Below are 26816 nucleotides of genomic sequence, written 5' to 3' on the forward strand. Positions count from 1 at the left end.
TCCAACCATATACCTCTCTTTTATATCTCTACCTGGCCTGCTGATGAGTATTTTAGAGAGAAAAAATCACACAAGAGGACTGCTTAGTCCCACAATGAATTTGCTACTTTCAACCTCAGTTATAGTCTCAAATGGATCTATTCCACTGACTTTTTTTTAACTCCCTTCTGTAATTCACAACAAGGATTTTCGATTTTCCTCATGTCTTAGTTTGTGCTGCCATAGCAAAAACATCAGAGACTGCTATAGCAAAAACATTTCTCACGGACCTGAAGGCTGAGAGTTCAAGATCCAGGTGCCAGCTGATTCATTTCCAGGTTATGTTCTCATATAACAGAGAGAGAGAAAGCAAGCCCTCATGTGTCCTCTCTTCTTATAAGGGTACCAATCCCACTCGTGAGGGTCCTACCTTCATGAGCTACTTACTATTCAAAAGCCCCCATCTCCAAATGTCATCACATTGGGGATTAGGGTTTCAATATATGAAACTCTAAACATTCACCCTATAACATCTCACTTAACTCTTACCTTTTGTGTTGGATGGAAAATACTGCCATAATAAATGGAAAGAGCTGTCTTCCCGCTAAACATCCTGTGCTCTTTTAACTCCATGGGGACTTTATTCCATGGGTGGTCTCCTTGCCCCTCTTTCTGCAACTTCTCCTTCTCTTTTGCTTCTCATGTATTGGCATTTAAACTTGCTCAGGTTTTTTTCCTATTCTTAAACAACTGAAACAACAACAGACATAACCAACAGTATCCCTTAGCACAACTTCCTCATTTTCATTGAAAAATTTGGAAAGAATTCCAGAATGCTTTCTGGCTTTATCTCATATTCTTCACTCAACCCACTTTAACATGGCCCTCACCATAAACACTGCAACAGATATATTTCCACCAAACTATAATCATAATTTGTTATTTAATATAATTAAAAGTTTTATTTATTACATTTCTTGTCTGCCACCCTTCTTGAAATTATAGTCTAATCAAAGGATATTTTTTAAGATGAAGAAGGGTACCAAAAGATTAGTTGTATCCTACTGATGGAAAAACATTTGTTTTCAAATGTTGGACATTTGAATCTCAGGCCCACGATCCTTGGGAGAAGGAAAACAAGTTGAATTTCCTAGGAGAAGCCAAGAGTGGTCAATCAGGGACATATTTGATTATCAGGAGGGTGAAGGGCCTAGTTGAGTTAACAATCATGCATGCAAAGTGAGATTTGCCTCATTGTGTGTTTCCCTCCAGCCACATTCAGCTTTAAACGTGTAGGTGTAGAGTAGGGAACAGAGTTTAATTTGACTGAAAGGCTAAAATTTTACTAAGGGATTACATGATATAAAAGAGAACAAAGGTTTTAAAAGTGCTAAGATGACTATGAAAAAAGTAAGGCGATGGAGGTGACATTGAGATAGTGAAATGGAGTGGGCTCAGTGGGTTGATTATAGGTCCGGGTGGGTTTTAAGGAGTGTAGCAACTTGGTTGCTAGAAGGAGTGATCTGGAAAGGTGGAAATAGTTTGAGTGTAGGATGCTTGGAATTGCAATTAAGGAAGGTTTGTAGTTATTGTTTCCAAAAGTTTAAAATGAATAGCTGAGGTAAATGGAGCACAAGTACATGGACAGAGTGAAATTCAAGAAACTAAGAGGCCAGGGTGTTGAGAATGTCAGATTGATTGTGATATCACCACTAGTTAATACGTTTATGTAAAATTGAATCATTTGTAGTTTGGATCACAGTTCTAGAGACCTCCTCCCATTTGACATGTGGATACTGGACCAGCTGAAAAATTCCACTTGTGTACTCTTTTGCAGTCTGTACTTTTACTAGTTTTGAAAACACAAAAGAGTTCCAGAAAAACATCTATTTCTGCTTTATTGACTATGCCAAAGCCTTTGACTGTGTGGATCACAATAAACTGTGGAAAATTCTGAAAGAGATGGGAATACCAGAGCACCTGACCTGCCTCTTGAGAAACCTGTATGCAGGTCAGGAAGCAACAGTTAGAACTGGACATGGAACAACAGACTGGTTCCAAATAGGAAAAGGAGTACGTCAAGGCTGTATATTGTCACCCTGATTATTTAACTTACATGTAGAGTACATCAAGAGAAAAGCTGGGCTGGATGACTCACAAGCTGGAATCAAGATTGCCAGGAGAAATATCAATAACCTCAGATATGCAGATGACACCACCCTTATGGCAGAAAGTGAAGAAGAATTAAAGAACCTCTTGATGAATGTGAAAGAGGAGAGTGAAAAAGTTGGCTTAAAGCTCAACATTCAGAAAACAAAGATCATGGCATCTGGTCCCATCACTTCATGGGAAATAGATGGGAAAACAGTGGAAACAGTGGCTGACTTTATTTTTGGGGCTCCAGAATCACTGCAGATGGTGATTGCAGCCATGAAATTAAAGATGCTTGCTCCTTGGAAGGAAAGTTATAACCAACCTAGACACCATATTAAAAAGCACAGACATTAGTTTGTCAACAAAGGTCCGTCTAGTCAAGGCTATGGTTTTTGCAGTAGTCATGTATGGATGTGAGAGTTGGACTATAAAGAAAGCTGAGCACTGAAGACTTGATGTTGGAGAATACTCTTGAGAGTATTCTGTGGTGTTGGAGAAGACTCTTGAGAGTCCCTTGGACTGCAAGGAGATCCAACCAGTCCATTCTAAAGGAGACTAGTCCTGGGTGTTCATTGGAAGAATTGATGTTGAAGCTGAAACTCCAGTACTTTGGCCACCTCATGTGAAGAGCTGACTCATTTGAAAAGACCCTGATGCTGGGAAAGATTGAGGGCAGGAGGAAAAGGGGACAACAGAGGATGAGATGGCTGGATGGCATCACTGACTCAATGGACATGGGTTTGGGTGGACTCCGTGAGTTGGTGATGGACAGGGAAGCCTGGCGTGCTGTGGTTCGTGGGGTTGCAAAGAGTTGGACATGACTGAGCGACTGAACTGAACTAATATTTTAAGAATATTTTGTTAAATAGACACATTTGAATCAAAATAGACACAATCAGAATGATCTAATAGCATTGCTTGGATCTACCAATCTAACAACAGATGTAATTCCAACAAACATTTATTGATTATTGAGCTACAGTCGTGTGAATTTGAGAAAGCATAAGAAATGGAATGTCACTTCAAAGAATTTAAAATGTAGTACATTTGCTATATAATGAGTAACTCCAATAGAGAGAAATTTTATTGTATAATGCCTTGTCCTTATGCACCTGTATTCTAGAAGTTCAGTTCAGTTCATTCACTCAGTCGTGTCCGACTCTTCGTGACCCCATCGACCACAGCACGCCAGGCCTCCCTGTCCATCACCAACTCCTGGAGTCTACTCAACCTCATCTCTCTTGAGTCAGTGATGCCATCCAATCATCTCATCCTCTGTCGTCCCCTTCCCCTCCTGCCTTAAATCTTTACCAGCATCAGGGTCTTTTTCGATGAGTCAGCTCTTCACATCAGGTGGCCAAAATATTGGAGTTTCAGCTTCAACATAAATCCTTCGAATGAACACTCAGGACTGATCTCCTTTTGGATGGACTGGTTGGATCTCTCGCTGTCCAAGGGAATCTCAAGAATCTTCTCCAATACCACAGTTCAAAAGCATCAACTCCTTGGCGCTCAGCTTTCTTTATAGTCCAACTCTCACATCCATCCATGACTACTGGACGAGACTACTTGACAAGATTACTAGACATGACTACTTGACGAGATGGGCCTTTGCTGGCAAAGTAATGTCTCTGCTTTTTAATATGCTGTCTAGGTTGGTCATAGCTTTTCTTCCAAAGAATAAGCATCTTTTAATTTCATGGCTGCAATCACCATCTGCAGTGATATTGGAGCCTCCAAAAAAATAAAGTCAGCCACTGTTTCCCCATCTATTTGCCATGAAGTGATTCTAGAAGTTAGGGGGTTTAAAATGGAAAACTATTTAGTGACATGAAGTTAATGTGAAGATTGCTAAAGAAGTTAATCTACAATTAATCTCAGAAAGTAATCTTTAGTAATTCAGATAACTTAGGACATCAGAAATACTTTTCTTCTGGGGTCAAAACTCAGGGGTACCAGATGCCAGATTTAAGAGGAATATGTGTGTATGTGTGGTTATGTATATATACTTATGCACACATAAATGTGTATACACATATAATCATGCAATAAAGATTTATATTTGGTTTGTAATATGTGCATCTTTTCCAGTGTTCCCACAAATTTTCTTTTATCATTGTTTTTTTCTGAGAACATAATGATTTACTGTAGAACTACTACATTCAATATAAGTGAGATGTTAACTAAAATTAAAGCATTATGGTAGAAGTAGCTTATAAAAGGTAAACATTTCGTAGAAGACACTGCATATTTGTTGTATGTTTAACTTTTGACCCATTTAACAAAAATGTAATTATCTTTTCAAAAGATACTTGCCAAGAAGTGAAGATTGTCAAGCCTTGCTCAAAAGCTTCATTCTCATTCCGATCAAACTACATGACTTTTTTCATCCTTGGGCAGAGTGTGCAGGGAATAGCAGCCATACCTCTTTACATCCTTGGAGTAACCTTTATTTATAACAGCGTTGCCACACACTCAGCTGGTATTTATCTAGGCAAGTTTTTTTCCCTTGTAATATGATTTTTGTATATTTTCATCCTATCAAACTATTTAGGCTGTAGTTCATTTCTCTAGGAAATAAATAACTCAAATTACTAGATTAAGTTGCTTGAATATTTGTATGCTTAAATTTTGAGGATATAGTGGGATTTGCTACCATCATGTCCTTAAGGGAATGAAAATATCGTTTTATGCTTCCTCAGAACTAGATTCAGTGCAGTGCTGAAATAATTATTACTGTACTAGGTTCTCTACATATACCAACTCAGTCTTTTTGGAGGGCTTTGACATTTTGAAGTTAATGAATTTATAACAGTTCTTGTTATAATCTTGTTCATCCTATCAAGGAGAGGAGTGACATGCTATTTAGTTAGCTACAATGTAGAATCCACTTTTATATTTCATGCTAGTGTGTCATACAAAAAGTAACCCTGAGTATATGTCAGAGTAATCTGTACTCCTTTATATTGTAATAGCTTCTGGTCCCGGTAGATTATCTATTTGTACAGGGTTATCTAACTTTCCTTTTTGAAAAAAAAATTAAGCTGTTTTTACATACCTGTTGTGAAGGTGACTTAACAGAAAATAACATTTTATACCAAAATAATAATTTTTCCACCCAAGATAAGGAAAGTCATGTCAATAAACTAAAATAGATGACATTCATATTTATGCTTGCTTTTAGAACAAAATTGCACCAGTTTATTAGTGTTGGCTGATGGTAGCACAAATCTGTTTGTTTTGCTTTTAATTTTACAGAATAGCAACTAAAAGCATACATGTATATATTACAGAGAATAGATTACTTTATTATTACCTTCTGCCTCCCTGGCAGCTAAAGTGAAGGATGCAAAAATGACGTTTATATTGAAATATCTTGCTTTAGTACCACAAATTAAAGTGAAATACTTTTGAATTATATTAAATATATGTATATTTATTTAAATTATATTAAAATATAGATTGAATGTTACAGTGAATTATAAAATTATCTGAATTTCTCTATGTGCATTGAGTAATATGCATGATTAATTTTATGTTTCAGCTTGGCTAGGTTATGACAACTAGTTCTTTTGTCAAACACCAGGCTAGATATTTCTGTGATATGTTTTAGATGTGACCAGTATTTACAGTCAGTACGCTTTGAGTCAAGATTACCCTCAATAATATGGGTGAGCCTCATCCAATCAGTTGAAGCATTGCAGAACAGACAGGTTTCCCAAGGAAGAAAACAATTCTGTCTCCAGACTGCAATGTACAAACTCTGTCTGAGTTTTCCCATCCTACTGGCCTGCCCTGTGCATAACCTTATGAACTCAAGACTGTAACATTAACTCTTACTTGAATTTTCAGCCTGAGAGCCTGTCCTACAAATTTGGACTTGCCAGCCCTGCAATTTCATGAGCCACTTCCTTGAAATCTCTGTCTCTGTCTCTCTTTCTCTTTCAATATTCTATTTGTGCTGTTTCTTTGGAGACTAACAAAGTATGCAATGAAGCTTTCAGAAGTAACCCATTTCCATTAGATAATTTTTATCATTTTGCAACAAAGCTGGGTTATATAGTTATTTGACGTTCAGTATTCATTTTATAGGCATTGTGGAAGCTGTAGGAATACTCGGATATTCTTTGGGTTATACTATAGGAGCACCCCTAATTAAGGTCTCTGTGCTAACTGTGAATAGTACTTTTGGGAGAAGGTAAGCTGTTTTTTTTCCTTTCTTTCTGGTTTACATTGTATAAAATATTTATTGAATAGATACTGTAGCTTATAAATGTATATTTGATTTATAATCATTATATTTTTAAAAGCATATAAATGTGACTAGTATGCACATATAGGTACATATAAATACATCTAAATACACTTTGCTGTTTGAAATGTAATTTAAAAAGTGGCTTAAGATGGCAGCCTTACTACTAATTCTGCATATAGTTTTTTAAATTGGGTTAAAAAACACACAGTATAAAATTTACCATTCTAACCATTTTTAAGTAATACAATAATATTAACTATATACATAACATTGTGCAGCATATCTCTAAAATTTTTTGTCTTGCAAAGCTGAAACTCTATATCCATTATACAGTTGGGACTTCCCTGGCAATCTAGTGGTTAAGACTCTGAGCTTTCACTTCAGGGGGCACAGGTTCAATCCCTGGTCAGAGAATTAATATTCCACATGCTGTGCAGCACAGCCAAAAAAAAAAAATCTAAAAAAAACAAGTAAGAAATGATGTTCATTATACAACAACATTTCCCTCTTCCCCTCAGCCCCTGTTTACTTTCTAAGAGTTTGACTACTTTAGATACCTTACATAAATGGAATCATGAGTAATTGTCTTTTTATGACTGGCTTATTTCACTTAGGATAATGTCTTCAAGACTCATCCATGTTGTGGCATATAACAGTATTTCCTTCTGTTTTAAGTGAAAGTGAAGTCGCTCAGTCGTGTCCGACTCTTTGCGACCCCATGGACTGCAGCCTACCAGGCTCCTCTGTTTTAAGGATAAATAATATTTCATTGTATGTATGAACCACATTTTCTTTATCTATTTGTCAGTTGACCTTTAGGTTACTTCAACATGGATGTGTGAATATCTCTTTGAGATTCTATCGTCAATATTTTGGGGATATATATACCCAGATTATTAGATTGTATGGTATTTCTATTTTTAATTTTTTGAGGAACTTCCATATTGTTTTCCACAGTGGCTGTATCATTCTACATTCCCACTAATAGTGCATAATGCTTCCATTTTCTCAATATCTTTGCCAATACTTATTATTTTCTCTTTTTTTAAATGACCAGTGTGTATGAGGTGATATTTTGTTGTGGTTTTGATTTTCATTTTCCTGATGATTAGTGATGTTCAAATACTTGTTGGTCATTTGTATATCTTTTTTGGAAGAATATCTATTCAAGTCCTATGCACATTTTTAAAATCAGATTTTTGTTCTTAGTGAGTTGACACAATTCTTTCTATATTCTGGATATTAGCCTTACTCCAGATAAATGGTTTGCCTATATTTTCTCCCATTCTTTAGTTTCTCTGTTCACTCTGTTGTTTCCTTTGCTGTCCAGCTTAAGTTCACTGTAGTCCCATTGCTCTAATCTTATTTTTGTTGCCTGTGCTTTTGTTTTCATATCAAAAATTAATTCCTAAAATCAACACCATGAAGCTTTTCTCACATATTATCTTCTGGGAGCTTTATTGTTGCAAGTTTTGTGTTTAGATATTTAATCCATTTTGAGTTATTTTCATATATATTGTAAGGAAAGGATCCCACTTCATTCTTTTGCACATGGATATTCAGTTTTTCCAGCACCATTTATTCAAGAGGTTATCCTTTCCCCGTTGTATATTCTTATTCTTCTTATAAAATATGATTTGCCTCATATTTATGAGAATATATTACTTGGATATTTATTCTCTTCCATTGTTCTAGATTCTGGAACCAGTACCATACTTTATATCAGTACCATACTGTTTTGATTATTATAGCTTTGTAATATATTTTGAAACCAGGACATACGAAGTCTCTGACTTTGTTTTTTCTTTCTTGGGATTGTTTTGACTATTTGGGGTCTTTTGAGATTCCATATGAAATTTTAGGATTTTTTTCTGATTCTGTGAAAAATTCTGTTGGGGTTTTGATAGGGATTGCGTTGAATCTGTGGGTCACTTTGGGTATTAAGGGCATTTTAGCAATACTGAGTTTCAGATATATGAGCATGTCTTTCTTCCATTTATTTGTATCTTCTTTAATTCTTTCAGCAATGTTTTGGAGTTTTCAGTGTACAAGTCTTTGCCTTGCATGTTGCTCATTGTTAGTGTATAGAACTACACTTGAGTTGTATTAACTTGGTATCCTGCAACTTTGCTGAATTCATTTATTAGTTCTGACAGTTTTTTTTTTTTTTCCTTTGGAGTGTTTAGCATTTTCTCAGAAGTTCATATCATCTTCAGACAAAGATAATTTTACCTCTTCCTTCCAATATGGATGGCTTTTATTTCTTTCTCTTGCCTATTTGTTTTGGTTAGAATTTGAGTATTATGTTGAATAGAAGTGGTAAAAGTAGGTAGGTATCTTTACCTTGTTCCAGATATTAGAGGGAGAACTTTCAGTTTTTCACATTGAATACAATATTAGAAGTGGGCTTTTCATATATAGCTTTTATTATGTTGGGGTAATTTCCTTCTGTTCATAGTTTGTTGAGTGTTTTTTATAATGAAATGATGTTAAACTTTGTTGAATGCTTTTTCTGAATGCTTTAAGATGATCATGTGCTTTTGTCCTTTATTCTGTTAATGTGGTATATCACATTAACTGATAATTATATGTTGAATTTTTCTTGCATTCTGTAATACATATAGCTTCTTTTAATAATACTAGAAAATATTCCCAGGGAAAAGGAAACATTTCAATGTGTGAATATAAAGTTCTCTTATTGAAATGAGAAAAAGGATAGCCACTATATTACAGTGGTCGCTCAACAGTGGCCTTGAAATATAGGAAATCATTCTAGTGAATGTCAGGCTGTTGACCACTTAGCATAGAAGGGATACCCTAAGGTATGCTATGCTTAGTTTCTCAGTCGTGTCTAACACTTTGAAACCCCATGGACTGTAGCCTGCCAGGCTCCTCTGTCCATGGGATTCTCCAGGCAAGAATACTGGAGTGGGTTGCCATACCCTCCTCCAGGGGATCTTCCCAACCCAGGGATTGAACCAGGTCTCCTGTATTTTAGGCAGATATTTTATGTTTTGAGCCACCAGGGAAGCCCAAGAATACTGGAGTGGGTAGCCCTCTTCAGGGCAACTTCCTGACCCAGGAATCAAATGGGGTCTCCTGCACTGCAAGAGGATTCTTTATCAGCTGAGCCACCCAGGAGGTATAAATTTATACTAATTTTTTATAGGTATTCAGTTCAGTTCAGTTCAGTCACTCAGTTGTGTCCAACTCTTTGTGACCCCATGACTGCAGCACACCAGGCCTCCCTGACAATCACCAACCCCGGGAGTTCACCCAAACTCATGTCCATTGAATCGGTGATGCCATTCAACCATCTTATCCTCTGATACTAAATTTATACTGAGGTATAAATTTATACTAATGTATGGTTGGGACTTAGAGCAGTATAAAAATTATGTAACCAGGAGACCATATAGATGAACCTCTTGCAACTAGCACATGAAAATGGTATGCATTTTGTAAGAGGTTCTTTAGCAGCTGGACAAGGTGACCCATCCTGTGAATGTTAATCAGCCTCTCTCATTTTTTTCTAACCACTCTAAATTCTTCCTCAGTAAGCTCATGTAAAAAGAGCTGGTGAGAGTAAAGCTGACTTTGCATAAATGCACAACTTGGACTTCTTCACACTAAGGACAATCTGTCAACAAGAATATTTCCCAGGATATAATTATGAATACTGCTGATTGCCCAATTCATCAATAGTAGCAGTAAACCGTGAGTTCCTGATATGATACTTTCATCAGGAGACAAGCTTTTATCAGGTTGATTACTATGTCATCAGGTTGGCCCTCCATTAACCTAGAGATTTGTCTTTATAGGGGAAGATATATATCCTGGTTATGTTCTTTGCAGCCAAAGATGTAGAAACTTTACAGACAGTAAAACCAAGACCTGGAACAGACTATGGCTCAGATCACGAACTCTTTATTGCAAAATTCAGGCTTAAATTGAGGAAAGTGGGGAAAATATCTAGGCTATTCAGGTATGAGCTAAATCAAATCCTTTATGATTATACAGTGGAGGTGATGAATAGATTCCAAGGATTAGATCTGGTAGAGAGAGTGCCTGAGAACTATGGATAGAGGTTCATACATTGTATAAGAGGTAGTGACCAAAACCATCCCAAAGAAAAAGAAATGCAAGAAGGCAAAGTCGTTGTCTGAGGATGCTTTACAAATAGCTGAGGAAAGAAGAGAAGTAAAAGGCAAGGGCAAAAGAGAAAGATATACCCAACTGAATGCAGTTACAGAGAATAGCAAGGAGAGATAAAAGGCGTTCTTAAGTGAACAAAGAAATAAAGGAAAACAACAGAATGGAAAGGACTAGAGATCTCTTCAAGAAAATTGGAGATATCAAGGGAACATTTCATGCAAGGATGGGCATGGTAAAGGACAGAAATGGTAAGGTCTTAACAGCAGCAGAAGAGATTAAGAAGAGATGGCAAGAGCACATAAACTGAACAAAAAAGGTCTTAATGTCCTGGATATCCACCTTGATGTGGTCACTCACCTAGAGACAGACATCCTGCAGTGTAAAGTCACGTAAAGCTAGTGGAAGTGATGGAATTTCAGCTGAACTACTTAAAATCCTAAAAGATGATCCTGTTAAAGTGCTGCACTCAGTACATCAGCAGATTGGAAAACTCAGCAGTGGTCACAGGACTGGAAAAGGTCAGTTTTCATTCCAATCCCAAAGAAGGGCAATGTCAAAGAATGTTCAAACTACAGTTCAACTGCAGTCATTTCATGTGCTGGCAAGGTTATGCTCAAAATCCTTCAAGCTAGGCTTCAGCAGTATATGAACTGAGAACTTCCAGATGTACAAGCTGGGTTTCAAAGAGGCAGAGGAACCAGAGATTAAATTGCCAACATTTGTTGGATGGTGGAGAAGGCAAGAAACTTCCAGAGAAACATCTGCTTCTGCTTCCTTGACTACACTGAAAGCTTTGACTGTGCATATCACAACAAACTGTGGAAAATTCTAAAAGAGATGGAAGTACCAGACCACCTTACCTGTCTCCTGAGAAACCTGTTTGCAGGTCAAGAAGCAGCAGTTAGAGGTGGCCATGGAACTACTGAATTATTGTCATCATGCTTATTTAACTTCTATGCAGAGTACATCATGTGAAATGCCAGGCTAGATGAATTACAAGCTGGAATCAAAATTGCAGGGAAAAAATATCAACAACTTCAGGCATAAAAATGATACCATTCTAATGGCAGAAAGTGAAGAGGAACTAAAAAGTGTCTTGATGAAGGTGGAAGAGAAGAGTGAAAAAGTTGGCTTGAAACTCAATGTGGAAAAAGCTAAGATCATGGCATCCAGTTCCATCACTTCAGTTCAATTCAGTCGCTCAGTTGTGTCCAACTCTTTGTGACCCCATGAACTACAGCACGCCAGGCCTCCGTGTCCATCACCAACTCCCGGAGTTTATGCACACTCATGTCCATTGAGTCAGTGATGCCATCCAGCCATCTCATCCTCTGTCATCCCCTTCTCTTCCTGCCTTCAATCTTTCCCAGCATCAGGGTCTTTTCAAATGAGTCAGCTCTTGGTATCAGGTGACCAAAGTATTGGAGTTTCAGCTTCAACATCAGTCCCTCCAGTGAACACCCAGGACTGATCCCCTTTAAGATGGACTGGTTGGATCTCCTTGCAGTCCAAGGGACTCTCAAGAGTCTTCTCCAACACCACAGTTCAAAAGAATCAATTCTTTGGTGCTCAGCTTTCTTTATAGTCCAACTCTCACATCCATACATGACTACTGCAAAAACCATAGCCTTGACTGGACGGACCTTTGTTGACAAAGTAATGTCTCTGCTTTTTAATATGGTGTCTAGGTTGGTCATAACTTTCCTTCCAAGGAGCAAGCATCTCTTAATTTCATGGCTGCAGTCACCATCTACAATGATTTTGGAGCCCCCCAAAATAAAATCAGCCACTATTTCCACTGTTTCCCCATCTATTTGCCATAAAGTGATGGGGCTGGATACCATGATCTTCGTTTTCTGAATGTTGAGCTTTAAGCCAGCTTTCTCACTCTCCTCTTTCACTTTCATCAAGAGGCTCTTTAGTTCTTCTTCACTGTCTGCCATAAGGGTGGTGTCATCTGCATATCTGAGATTATTGATATTTCTCCTGGCAATCTTGATTCCAACTTGTGCTTCATCCAGCCCAGAATTTCTCATGATGTACTCTGCATATAAGTTAAATAAGCAGGGTGACAATATACAGCCTTGACGTACTCCATTTTCTATTTGGAACCAGTCTGTTTTATGTCCAGTTTTTGCTGTTGTTGCTTCCAGACCTGCATACAGATTTCTCAAGAGGCAGGTCAGGTGGTCTGGTATTCCCATCTCTTTCAGAATTTTCCACAGTTTGTGGTGATCCACACAGTCAAAGGCTTTGGCATAGTCAATAAAGCAGAAATAAACCAGTTCTATCACTTAGTGGCAAATAGAAGGGGAAAAACTGGAGCAGTGCAGATTTTATTTATTTCCTTGGCCCCCAAAATCACTGTGGATGTTGACTGTAGCCATGAAATTAAAATATGCTTACTCCTTGAAATATCAATAACCTCAGATATGCAGATGACACCACCCTTATGGCAGAAAGTGAAGAAGAACTAAAGAGCCTGTTGATGAAAGTGAAAGAGGAGAGTGAAAAAGTTGGCTTAAAACTCAACATTCTGAAAACTAAGATCATGGCATCTTGTCCTATCACTTCATGGCAAATAGATGGGGAAACAGTGGAAATGGTGGCAGACTTTATTTTTTGGGCTCCAACATCACTGTAAATGGTGACTGCAGCCATGAAATTAAAAGATGCTTGCTCTTTGGATGAAAAGTTATGACCAACCTAGACAGCTTATTAAAAAGCAGAGGCATTACTGAGCCAACAAAGGTCCATCTAGTCAAAGCTACGGTTTTCCCAGTAGTCATGTATGGATGTGAGAGTTGGACTGTGAAGAAAGCTGAGCACCGAAGAATTGATGCTTTTGAACTGTGGTGTTGGAGAAGACTCTTGAGCGTCCCTTGGACTGCAAGGAGATCTAACAGTCTATCCTAAAGGAAATCAGTCCTTAATATTCTTTGGAAGGACTGATGCTGAAACTGAAATTCCAATACTTTGACCACCTGATGTGAAGAACTGAGTCATTTGAAAAGACCCTGATGCTGGGAAAGATTGAAGGCAGGAGGAGAAGGGGATGGCAGAGGATAAGATGGTTGGATGGTATCACTGACACAATGGGCATGAGTTTGAGTAAGCTCCAGGAACTGGTGATGAACAGGGAGGCCTAGAGTGATGCAATCCATAGGGTTGCAAAAAGTTGGACATGACTGAGCGACTGAACTGAATGGAACTGAACTTCTTAAAAGGAAAGGTATGACAAATCTAGGCATTGTATTTAAAATGGAAGCATCACTTTGCTGATAAATGTCAGTATAGTCCAGGCTATGGTTTTTCCAGTAGTCATATACATATGTGAGAGTTGAATTGTGGAGCAGGCTGAGTGCCAAAGAATTGATTCTTTTGAATTGTATGATGGTGCAGAAAACTCTTGAGAGTCCCTTGGACAGTGAGGAGATCAAATCAATCAACCCTAAAGGAAATCAACCCTGAATATTCACTGGTAGACTGATGACAAAGCTTAAGCTGCAATATTTTGGCCACGTGATGTGAAGAACTGACTCATTGGAAAAGGCCCTGATGCTGGGAAAGATTGAAGGCAAAAGGAGAATGGAGCATCAGAGGATAAGATGCTTAGATAGCATCACCTACTCAATGAACAGGAATTTGAGCAAGCTCCAGGAGATAGTGGAGGACAGAAGAGTCTGTTGTGCTACAATCCATGGGATCACAAAGAGTGGGACACAACTCAGCAACAACAGTAACAACAGCACATATCCTAGGCAAGAATTTTCTTCTCTACTGTCTTTGTCCATTTGGACAGGTGAAGCTCCAATACTTTGGCCAGCTGATGCAAAGAGCTGACTCATTTGAAAAGACCCTGATGCTGGGAAAGATTGAGCGCGGGAGGAGAAGGGGACGACAGAGAATGAGAAGGCTGGATGGCATCACCGACTCAATGGACATGGGTTTGGGTGAACTCCGGGAGTTGGTGATGGACAGGGAGGCCTGGCATGCTGCGGTTCATGGGGTCACAAAGAGTTGGACATGACTGAGTGACTGAACCTAACTGAACTGAATAGAAATCTCATACTCTGAGCTTACAGAAACAGAAATGTACTTCTTATATTTTTCTGTATGCTGAGAAGTCCATGATCAAGGTGCTGGCAAATTCAGTGTCTGGTGAGATCCTGCTTTCTGGTTCATAGATACAGCTATTTTCTCCCTGTGTCCTTTCATGGGTGAATGGGCAAGAAGTCTGTCTGGGGTTTTTAGTCACATTCATGCAGACTCTACCATCATAACTTAATCACCTCCCCAAAGCTCCACTTCTTAAAACCATTACAAGGAATCTTAACATATGAATTTGAAGAGGACACAAATATTCATTCATAACAATATTCATTCTACCAACAGTGCTTATGCTATCACTACCATTCATATAGATGCCCTATTCATCCCTCTGGTATCTCATTCCTGTGGTTATCTCTCTAGTCTTTGACTAGGGATGTATGATAAGACAAAGGCAGTATGACAGCATGGCAATTACAGAATTTACTGGTCTTCATCTGCACACCATTATCCAGAAATATCTGGCTTAATAGAATGGTGTCATAGCTTGGGGCCCTCACCAGGTTTTTAGGTGGAGTTTTTGGAGTTTTCTATATGTAATATCATGCCATTTTCACACAGAAACAGTTTTACTTATTTCTTTCTGATTTGGTTGCCTTTTCTTTCTTTCTCTTGCCTAATTGCTGTGGCTAGGTAAGCATCCTTGCCTTTATCTGATCTCAGAAGAAATGTTTTTAGCTTTTCACTGTTCAGTGTGATGTTAGCTGTGTGTTTGTCATGTATGGCCTTTTTAATGTTGAGGTATGTTCCCTCTTGGAGAAGGCAATGGCACCCCACTCCAGTACTCTTGCCTGGAAAATCCCATGGGCGGAGGAGCCTGGAAGGCTGCAGTCCATGGGGTCGCTGAGGGTCAGACACGACTGAGCGACTTCACTTTCACTTTTCACTTTCATGCATTGGAGAAGGAAATGGCAACCCACTCCAGGGTTCTTGCCTGGAGAATCCCAGGGACAGAGGAGCCTGGTGGGCTGCCATCTATGGGGTTGCACAGAGTCGGACACGACCGAAGAGACTTAGCAGCATGTTCCCTCTATGGACTTCCTTGGTGGGTCATTGGTAAAGAACTCACATGCCAATGCAGTTTGATCTGTGGGTCGGGAAGATCCCCTGTAGAAGGAAATGGTAACCCATTCCAGTATTCTTGCTTGGGAAATCCTATGGACAGAGCAGTCTGGCAGGCTACAGTCCATGGGGTGGCAATAGAGTCAGTCACAATTTAGAGACTAAACAACAAAATGTTCCCTATATACCCAATCCATTGAGTGTCTTTCATCATAAACGGATGTTGGATTTTCTCAAATGCTTTTTCTGCTCTAACTGGCATGATCATATGATTTTTATCCTTCATTTTGTTAATGTGGTGAATCACATTGATTGATTTGCAGATGTTGAATCATCCTTGTATCCTTGGAACTAATCCCACTTGATCATGGTTGTGATTCTTTTAATGTACTGTTTAGTTCAGTTTTCTAGTATTTGGTTGAGTATTTTTGCACTGATGTTCATCACGGATATTGACTTGTAATTTTCTTTACTTGTAATGTCCTTGTCTGGATTTGATTGTACATTTAAATTTAACATCAATTTCAGTTTATTTTTGCATATAATATGAGAAATGGGACACATTTATATTTTTTCCTGAAAGGAATATTTATTTATACTGATAACATTTTTTAGTCAGTCCATGATTTTTTAAAATATTAATTTAATTTTTAATGATACCATCTTTATGATAAATAAAATTTTCCTGTATATATAGATTTTCTTCCTGTCTCTGTATCTCTAGTATGTTCCCTGATATATTTTTTTTATTTCATGCCAATACTGAAGGGTTTCAATAACTAAAGCTTTATTGCATTATTTTCTATATTGTTAAATAAGTCCTCATTCATCAAATAAGGGGCTGTTTTTACAAAATTGCTCTTCCAGATACATATGATAATTATAGGTTATAATAAAATGTTTTGACTTGTAACAGTTGGATTTGTGTGTCAAATGAGAGTAATTGCATGGTAATAATTGGAACCAATGCATACATATAGTTAGAATACATAGATGGGTTCAAATGTAAAAAGAAAAGTTTCCAAAAAGCTGTAATTTTATAAATACTTTAAAAGAGAGAAAAATATAAATTTTATGAATATTATAATCAACAAGGAAACAGAGCCCAGTGATAATCTGGAGTTGAAATTCCCTGGGCATAACATATCCACATGTATATATCCTTACTGAATTATGGACATCAAATTTGTAACTCTGTGTCATTTCAAGTTGGTATTTGTATCCTTGAATAATGTAGCAATGGATAGGAAGTTGTCCCATCAATGAATAAACTGGGAATATTCTCCATACTCTGTGGAAGTTGAGGCCTAAATGCAGGCTACTCACCAGGTTCTGTTGGCAGCAGATCTTGCTGGCATTAGAGTACCACCAAAGCTGGTTCCTGTGGATGTGGACTTTTTCCCACAACAGCTGGTTGGACAGCATCTTAAATGTGTGTGGAACTGAAGATAATGGAAGCGATGTGGTAATCAGCTTCCCCAAGTCTCCTCCCTAAATGATATAAAATAATGTCATAACATGAAAATCCCCCACAAAAATCATGGCCTGAGCATAATTGGAAACAAAGAATGTTGAAACTACAAAGCAACTGTGACTGAAAAGGGTAAAAAAATCAACAAAATCCCAGCAGAGGACCCTTCACATTTCCATCTTGCTCTGCCCACTGCAAAGCTTTATGGTTTGCAAAGATAGACCAAGAAAAACCACAGAGGGGATAGAAGACAAAGGCTATCAAAGTGTGATGAGTTAGGATCACTAGAAGGCTAAAACATGCTAATCTGAGAGTTCAGAGAAGGGACTATAAGAAAAAGACTACCAAGAAATGGTAATGAGTCAGATACCCAGATAAAGTGTTAGTTGTGCAAGTTAAAGGGCCAACCTTGTTCTAAAGAATTTGGCACATGATTTAAAGGGGGTAAGAATGATTTAAAAAAAATAGATGAGATTTAAAGCGAGTCTTCTAAATGTGTAACTTCTGTCAGAGAAAGAAGTTTAAAAGGGACAAAGAGTTACTGTTCACCACCTGAGCAGACAGGGGAAAAGTGGGGAAAGGAAAAAATTTAGCATCCTACATGACAGAAGAGAACCACATAATTGGAGAACTCACAACCACTCAATATCAGCAAAACAAAGCAATAACAAAGACAAATTAACAGAAAATGCTCTTTCTCTCTCTGTTTAATTATGGCTTTGTAATAAACTATACAAAGTTGAAAATTTTCATTTTCTCTATTAAAGTGTTGGAGACAGTGATGATAAAGAACGTTGGCAGCAGAGTTGGTGGAGTTATTTTGTTATTATTGCAGTTATTGCATGGTCTACATTAATACCATTTTCATGCTTTCCACAGAGTTTACGAGGTGACTATAAAAATATAATTCATTAAATTAAAGGACAGTATATTCCTCACCCTACCCTGGTCCCCAATTCTCAGAATATGACTGAATTTCATTACTTTCTGTGTACATTTCTTTCTGTGATGGACAAACAGTGACATGTGCTAGTATTATTTGAACAAATAAAGCATGCCACCAAGTAATTATTTTATTTTTGTACCAGACTGTCATTAGTACATATCTTTGTTTTTTTGTCATTCCTGTCTAAAAATGCTTCATGCAATCTAAAATTTTCTTAATGAAAGAAGCATACTTAATCCTATTTACCTATCATGATTTAAGTTATAAGGTAAAGTACTAACTATTAAAAGTCTTTGGAAAACACTGGAATATACATGTAGCATTAGAGAAATCAAATAGTTTCCAAATGGTAGTAAATTTAATTGGTACAAAATATTTTTAGTAATACCAAATTTGTGCTTTTATATTTTAGGGCTATGCTGTCAAATACTGTAGTCACTATATGTAGCTATTTAAATTTCAATTTAAATTAAAAATCCATTTACTCAATCATAGGAGCTACATTTAAAAATATTTAATAGCCACATCATAGCTAATGGCTACGGTATTGGAGATATTAGAGAGTACAGATATGGGAAATTTTCCTTATCACAAAGTTCTTTAGGACAGTACTGTTTTAGAAGAGCATGTCTTTTAGTTTATTAGCTTGACTTTGAAAGTGAAAGTGAAGTCACTCAGTCGTGTCCTACTCTTTGGGACCCCATGGACTGTAGCCTACCAGGCTACTCAGTCCATGGAATTTTCCAGTCAAGAGTACTGGAGTGGGTTGCCATTTCCTTCTCCAGGGGATCTTCCCAACCCAGGGATTGAACCTGGGTCTCCCGCATTGCAGGCAGACGCTTTACCGTCTGAGCCACCAGGGGCCACCAGCTTGACTTTAGCTTGTTCAAAAATAGTTTACTTACCATTTCAGGACCAATTGGGTCTATATTGGAATGTATATGGATGCTTATTATATGCGTGTTAGTTATTTGAACATGTTATAAGATTCTTCTCCTTGTTAACGTACAGGCACAGCAAGGATAAAAGCTGGGAAACGTAAACAGCCTCATATTTTGGACAGAGATCAAACAAAAGATCAGGAATTTGGACCTAGTATCAAGGACTTACTTGCTACTTTTGGGGTAAAGTATTTTATATGAACAAGCAAATGAAATTGACATGTACAGTATTTTTGTTGTGGATTTAAGAAAACTATAAAGTGTTCCACTTGAATCTGAATGGAACTTTTGAAGTCTTAATTAACCTACTCATTTTATAGGTAATGGAAAATAGGATCCATTTCACCTATGTGGCATCACTATGAACTTGGTTAGTGTCAGAGACTGATACAAAGTATTTTTCCTTCTTCTATTGCTTTTAACTTTTATATTATAATGGATTTATTTTTTCTCTATATAAATAAATAATCCATTTAATAAGATGACAGAAGTATTAGCATTATCTTTTTATTATATTTTAATAACTTAGAAAAGAACTTTAGAAGTTAACAAATACTCTCACAAACAACTTTTTTTTTTTTTTCATTTAGAAATGTTTATTTCAGAATGGCCTATAGGACCTTACCCAGGTAAAGTTCCTGTCAGCCCTTCTCTTGGGTCATGACTGAGTTTTGCTTTTATGAACCTACACGTCAAAGCAACAAAACTAACAAACATGTATTCAATTTGCTAATATTTGAGGATTTATGCATCTATATTCATCAGAAAATTTGACCCATAGTTTTATTTTTATATGCTTGTCTTTATCTGATTTTGGTATGAGGGTAATGGTGACCTTGTAGAACAAATTATAGAGCATTCCCTCCAAAATTTTTTGAGATGGCTTGAGAAGGATAAGTATTAGCTCTTATCTATATGCTTGGTAGAATTCCCCTATGAACTTGTCCAGTCCTGGACTTGTTTGCTGGGAATTTTTTCTTACAAATTCAATTCCACTACTGGTGATGCATCTGTTCAGATTGTTTATTTCTTCTTTAGATTCAGTTTTGGAAGATTGTATGTTTATAGAAATTTATCCATTTGTTCTAGATTGTCCATTTGTTGGCCTTTAACTATTTGCTGTATTCTCTTATAATTTTTGTATCTCTGTGATATCAGTTGTAATTTTTCCTCTTTAATTTCTTATTTTGTTTATTTGTATCCTCTATCTTTTTTTCATAATGAACCTAGCTTAGGGCTTATCTTTAAAAAAAAAAAAAACAGCTCTTGATTTTGTTGATATTTTCTATTTAGATGGTAGGTTAAGTTGTTTGTTTTTGAGATTTGTTTCTTCAAGTAGGATGGTATTGCTATGAACTTCCCTCTTTGAACTGCTTTTGTTGCATCCCATAGATTTTGGAATTTGCCTTTTTAATTTTCATTTTTCTCTGTATCTTTTCTGTTTTCCTCTTTGATTTCTTCACTGGCCCATTGATTTTCTAGTAGCATGTTGTTTTGTCTCCACATTTGTGCTTTATCCATTTTTTTCCCCTAAAACTGATTTCTAGTTACATACCACTATGGTTAGAAAAAATGCTCAGTATAGTTTCTGTCCTCTTAAATTTGTTGAGACTTATTTTGTGGCCTACATATGACCTGACCTTAAGAACATTCTATGTACACTTGAAAAAAATGTATATCTGCTGTTTGGGGATGGAATGTCCTATGGATGTCTGTTAAGCCAAGTAGTCTAATGTGTCATGTAAGACAACCATTTCCATATTGATTTTATGTCCGGATGGTGTGTCAATTGATACAAATGGGGTATTAATGTCCTCTACTATTTTTGCATTCTTGCTAATTTCTCCTCTTATGTCTGTTAGTGTTTGCTTTGTATATTTAGGTGCTCATATATTCAGTTCAGTTCAGTTCAGTTGCTCAGTCATGTCTGACTCTTTGCCACCCCATGAACTGCAGCACGCCAGGCCTCCCTGTCCACCACCAACTCCCGGAGTTCACTCAAACTCACGTCCATCGAGTCGGTGATGCCATCCAGCCATCTCATCCTCTGTCATCCCCTCTTCCTCCTGCCCCCAATCCCTCCCAGCATCAGAGTCTTTTCCAATGAGTCAACTCTTCACATGAGGTGGCCAAAGTACTGGAGTTTCAGCTTTAGCATCATTCCTTCCAAAGAACACCCAGGACTGATCTTCTTTAGAATGGACTGGTTGGATCTCCTTGCAGTCCAAGGGTCTCTCAAGAGATTTTTCCAACACCACAGTTCAAAAGCATCAATTCTTCTGCGCTCAGCTTTCTTCACAGTCCAACTCTCATATCCATACATGACTACTGGAAAAACCATAACTTTGACTATACCGATCTTTGTTGACAAAGTGATGTCTCAGCTTTTTAATATGCTGTCTAGGTTTGTCATAGCTTTTCTTCCAAGGATCAAGCATCTTTTAGTTTCATGCCTGCAGTCACCGTCCACAGTGATCTTGGAGCCCCCCAAAATAAAGTCTGTCACTGTTTCCATTGTTTCACCATCTGTTTGCCATGAAAGATGGGACCAGATGCCATGATCTTAGTTTTCCGAATTGAGTTTTTAGCCAGCTTTTCCACTCTCGACTCTTTCACTTTCTTTGAGAGGCTGTTCCTCCTAGCTTTCTGCCATAAGGGTGGTGTCATCTGCATATCTGAGGTTATTGATATTTCTCCCGGCAATCTTGATTCCAGCTTGAACTTCATCCAGCCTGGCTTTTCACAGGATGCATTCTGCATATAAGTTAAATAAGCAGGGTGACAATATACAGCCTTGATGTGCTCCTTTCCCAATTTTGAACCACTTTGTTGTTCCATGTCCAGTTATAACTGTTGCTTCTTGACATGCATACAGATATTTCAAGAGGAAGGTAAGGTAGTCTGTTATTTCCATCTCTTAAAGAATTTTCCACAGTTTGTTGTGATCCACAAAGTCAAAGGCTTTACCATAGCCAGTGAAGCAGAAGTAGATATTTTTTCTGAAATTCCCTTGCTTTTTCTGTGATCCAGTGTATGTTGGCAATTTGATCTCTGGTTCCTCTGCCTTTTCTAAATCCAGCTTGTACATCTGGAAGTCCTCAGTTCAATACTGTTTGAGCATTACCTTACTAGCATGTGAAATGAGTTCAATTGTGCAGTAGCCTGAATATTTTTTGGCCTTGCCCTTCTTGGTGATTGGAATGAAAACTGACTTTTTCAAATTTTTGGCCTTAGCTGAGTTTTCCAAATTTGCTGGCATATTGAGTGCACCACTTTCACAGCATCATTTTTTAGGATTTGAAATAACTCAACAGGTATTCCATCATCTCCACTAGCTTCGCTCATAGTGCTTCCTAAGGCCCACTTGACTTCACACTCCAGGATGTCTGGCTCTAGGTGAGTGATCACAACAAAATGGTTATCTGGGTCATTAAGATATTTTTTCTACAGTTTTTCTGTGTATTCTTGCCATCTTTTCTGAATATCTTCTGCTTCTGTTAGGTCCATACCATTTCTAAATGTTCCCTTGGTATCTCTAATTTTCTTGAAGAGATCTCTAGTCTTTCCCATTGTATTGTTTTCGTCTGTTTCTTTGCACTGGTCACTGAGGAAGGCTTTCTTATCTTTCCTTGCTATTCTGTGAATTCTGCATTCAGATGGATGTATCTTTCCTTTTTTCCTTTGCCTTTTACTTCTCTTCTTTTCTCATTTATTTGTCAGGCCTCCTCAGATAACCATTTTGCCTTGTTTGCATTTCTTTTTCTTGGGGATGGTTTTGATCACTGCCTCCTGTACAATGTCACAAATCTTTGTCCATAGACAGGCACTCTGTCTATCAGATCTAATCCCTTGAATCTATTTCTCACTTCCACTGTATAATCATAAGGTATTTGATTTAGGTCATATTTGAATAGCATAGTGGTTTACCCTACTTTCTTCATAGCTCAGTTGGTAAAGAGTCTGCCTGCAATGCAGTAGACCTGGGATCCATTCCTGGGTTGGGAAGATCCCCTGGAGAAGGGAAAGGCTTCACACTCCAGTATTCTGGCCTGGAGAATTCCATGGATTGTATAGTTCATGAGGTCAAAGTGTCAGGCATGACTGAAGGATTTTCACTCTCTTCACTTCCATTTAAGTCTGAATTTTGCAATAAGGAGTTCATGATCTGAGCCACAATCAGCTACCAGTCTGCTTTTGCTGACTGTATAGAGCATATCCATCTTTGACTGCAAAGAATATAATCAATCTGATTTCACTATTGACCATCTGGTGATGTCCATGTGTTGAGTCATCTATTGTGTTGTTGGAAGAGGGTGTTTACTACGGCCAGGGTGTTCTCTTGGCAAAACTGTTAGCCGTGTTCTGTTTCATTTTGTATCCCAGGGCCAAACTTGCCTGTTACTCCAGGTATCTCTTGATTTCCTACTTTTGCATTCCAGTCCCCTATGAGGTATTAGTTCTAGAGGTCTTGTAGATCTTCATAGAACCATTCAGTTTCAGCTCTTTGGCATTAGTGGTTGGGGCATGCTGCTGCTGCTGCTGCTAAGTCGCTTCAGTCGTGTCTGACTCTGTGCATCCTCATAGATGGCAGCCCACCAGGCTCCGCCGTCCCTGGGATTCTCCAGGCAAGAGTACTGGAGGGGGGTGGCATTGAGTGGTTGGGGCATAGACTTGGATTACTGTGATATTGAATGGTTTGCCTTTGAAATGAACTGAGAGTATTCTGTCATTTTTGAGATTGCACCCAAGTACTGCATTTTGGACTCTTTTGTTCACTATGACGGCTACTCCATTTCTTGTAAGGGATTCTTGCCCACAGTAGTAGATACAACGGTCATCTGAATTAAATTCGCCCATTCCAACCCACTTTAGTTTGCTGATTCCTAAAATGTCAATGTTCACTCTTGCCATCTCCTGTTTGACCACTTCCAAGTTACCTTGATTCAAGAATCTAACAGGTTCCTATGCAGTATTGTTCTTTACAGCATCAGACTTTACATGCACCACCAGACATACCCACAACTGGGCATTGTTTCTGCTTTGGCTCAGCCTCTTCATTCCTTCTGGAGTTATTTCTCTGCTCTTCTCCAGAAGTATCATGTCTTTTTGCCTTTTCATACTGTTCATGGGGTTCTCAAGGCAAGAATGCTGAAATGGTTTGCCATTTCTTTCTCCGGTGGACCACAGTTGGTCATAACTCTCTACCATGACCCATCCGTCTTGGTGACCCTATAGGACATGGCTCATAGTTTCATTACGTTACACAAAGCTGTGATTTATGTGATCATTTTGATTAGTTTTCTGTGACTGTAGTTTTGATTCTATCTGCCCTCTGATGGATGAGGGTAAGAGGCTTGTACAAGCCTCTGATGGAAGGGACTGGCTGTGGGGAAAAGTGGATGTTACTCTGGTGTGCAAGGTCATACTCTTCCCTGGGTTGGGAAAATCCCCTGCAGAAGGAAGTGGCAACCCACTCCAGTATCCTTGCCTGGAAAATTCCATGGACAGAGGAGCCTGGCAGGGAAGTCACTGAGTGACTGGGTATGCAAGGGCATGAATAAGTGAAACAAAGAATATTTATTCTAGTACACAATAAGACCTGATATAAAGCCATAGTGGTTAAAAAAAGAAAAGGTAGTATTTCCTCAGTACAAACAAACAAGCCGGTGGAACAGAAAACCCAGCTACAGATTAGTGTATATAAGAACTTGTCATATGATAGAGGAGGCACTCCGAAGATAATTGTTCAGTAGGTATGATGACTAACTCGGTTCTTTGTGTGGTAAAGTGAAGTTGGCTGTCTACTTCATATTATGCAAAAAGATAATTTCTAGGTTAATAGAATGTGACTATAAAAAATGACAAAGTCAAGGTTTAAAACGAAAGAAACACCTTGCAATATAAGGATATGAAAATAATAGACAAGACTTGTAATAGTGTCAAATATGAGCTTATTTATGGATTAGATTACATTAAGACATTAATGTAATTAAGATTTCTTAAGTACATTACATTAAGATTTCTGTTCAATGAAGGAAGCTGTAGACAGTGTTAAAAGGTTAGTGACAGATATCTAAATCCAACACAATATTAGTATTTAGAATAAATGAGAGTTCTTTGAAAATCTACAGAAGAATTTCAGGAAGCATATAAACAGCCGGTTCATACTCCCAAGTGAATACTAAATACCTAAGAAATTATATGAAGAAATGCTCAGTTATATTTGAAGTTAGAGAATTATAAAAAATAGCACTGTAATAATATGCATTCATCAGAATGGTGAAATTTTGAAAGCCAACTAATATTAAAGTGTTTGTGAATATGTGGGGTGTGCCAGTTATCTGTTGCTACATGACAAACCACTCCCAAACTTAGTGGCTTAAAATAATAGAGCATCTGTTTTGATCAATTGTAGTGAAGTAAGTCTGGGTGATGAAGTCATCTGAAGGCTTGTTCCAGATATTAGCTTTTGATTCTGGCTGTTTGCCAGAATGCCCACACATGATCTCCCTGTCTGGCCTGGTTTTTCTCAGAACATGGTAACCACGTTCCACGGCCAGACTCCTGAGAGAGTTCATTCCCAGCAGAAGTCATACTGTCATTATTTGACCCAGCCTCAGAAGTTGTGCAGCATTACTTGCTTTGTGAGGCAGTCAGTCAGGCCCTTTGAAGTTCAACCCTCTTTCTTGGAGAATGGCGAAGTTCTGGAAAGGAATATGAAATCAGAAATATTGCTTTGATGAATTTTAGAAAAGTATCAGTCTCTACGTGAAGAAAATGGAATTCTCTTGTATTACGGTGGGAGTATAAATTGATAATTTTGGAGAAAAATTTAGAGAAATAATGGCATGAGGTAGACCAAATTCCAGAGCCCTAGCAATCCCTGTCTAGTATATATATTTACAAAGACACTCTATCCTGTTTCTTTAAGGGTTGCACAGGGATGTTTAATGTCACCCTGTTTACACCAGTAGGAAGCTCAAGTCGACTTAAGCATTTAACCCTGTGGGAGTGATATTACACTATGTAATGTGTTAAATATAACCCAGAAGATGAATTTGACAAATACGCAGAAAATGATAGATTTCAGAAATAGTGTTTAGGGATAGAAAAAGAAATTTTAAGTTTATTTAAAAATATACAAATATAAAACATCACTGAACATTCTCAAAGATATACATATGTCTAAGAAATAGAAATCAGTTTGAAAATTAATATCTAGTTCTAGCAGTCCTAGCACACTGCCAGAGTCACAAATAAAAATTATAGGTGGTATGGAGATCAAATAGCAAATAAAAATGGTTCAAACACTGCATGTCTTTTATGGTATATTGGTGAATTTTAAGTTTCTGTTTCAATTTTTATATACATATAGTATTGTCAGTTATTGACAAAGGTAAACTTTTTGTGGATCAGTCACTAATATACAGGTGGGTATATCTATTTTTCTTTACCTAGTAAAATAAAATAATTCATATGTAACTTATTTCTATTTCAGATTCTGATCAAGAATCCAATATTTGTGTACTTATCTCTGTCCAGAGCTTCAGAATCTTTAGTTATGATCGGAGCATCTGAATTTTTGCCTATATATATAGAAAATCAGTTTGTATTATCACCCAATGAGGCCACTACACTTGCAGGTAGACATTTCCATTCATTGTACTCATTGTGAAATTTTTATGTAAAGTCTTCTTTTACGTATTTATGAAATATTTCAACTAAGTGGGAAGTAGAAGGAGC

The 26816-nt window shown here is 37.6% G+C and overlaps 1 protein-coding gene across 1 annotated transcript in view; it reads left to right on the top strand.

The window, feature by feature from the left end:
- The window catches only part of LOC102396725 (solute carrier organic anion transporter family member 6A1), a 149605-nt gene that overhangs the window by 18326 nt on the left and 104463 nt on the right, over positions 1-26816 (top strand). The window contains exons 3-7 of the mRNA XM_045166803.1: positions 4442-4627; positions 6226-6331; positions 17954-18075; positions 19144-19256; positions 26572-26716. Coding sequence (XP_045022738.1) covers positions 4442-4627; positions 6226-6331; positions 17954-18075; positions 19144-19256; positions 26572-26716 — 672 coding nt within the window. The remainder of the gene's footprint in view (positions 1-4441; positions 4628-6225; positions 6332-17953; positions 18076-19143; positions 19257-26571; positions 26717-26816) is intronic.

Source organism: Bubalus bubalis, chromosome 9 (genome assembly GCF_019923935.1).
Source record: "Bubalus bubalis isolate 160015118507 breed Murrah chromosome 9, NDDB_SH_1, whole genome shotgun sequence".
Taxonomy (NCBI): Eukaryota; Metazoa; Chordata; class Mammalia; order Artiodactyla; family Bovidae; genus Bubalus; species Bubalus bubalis.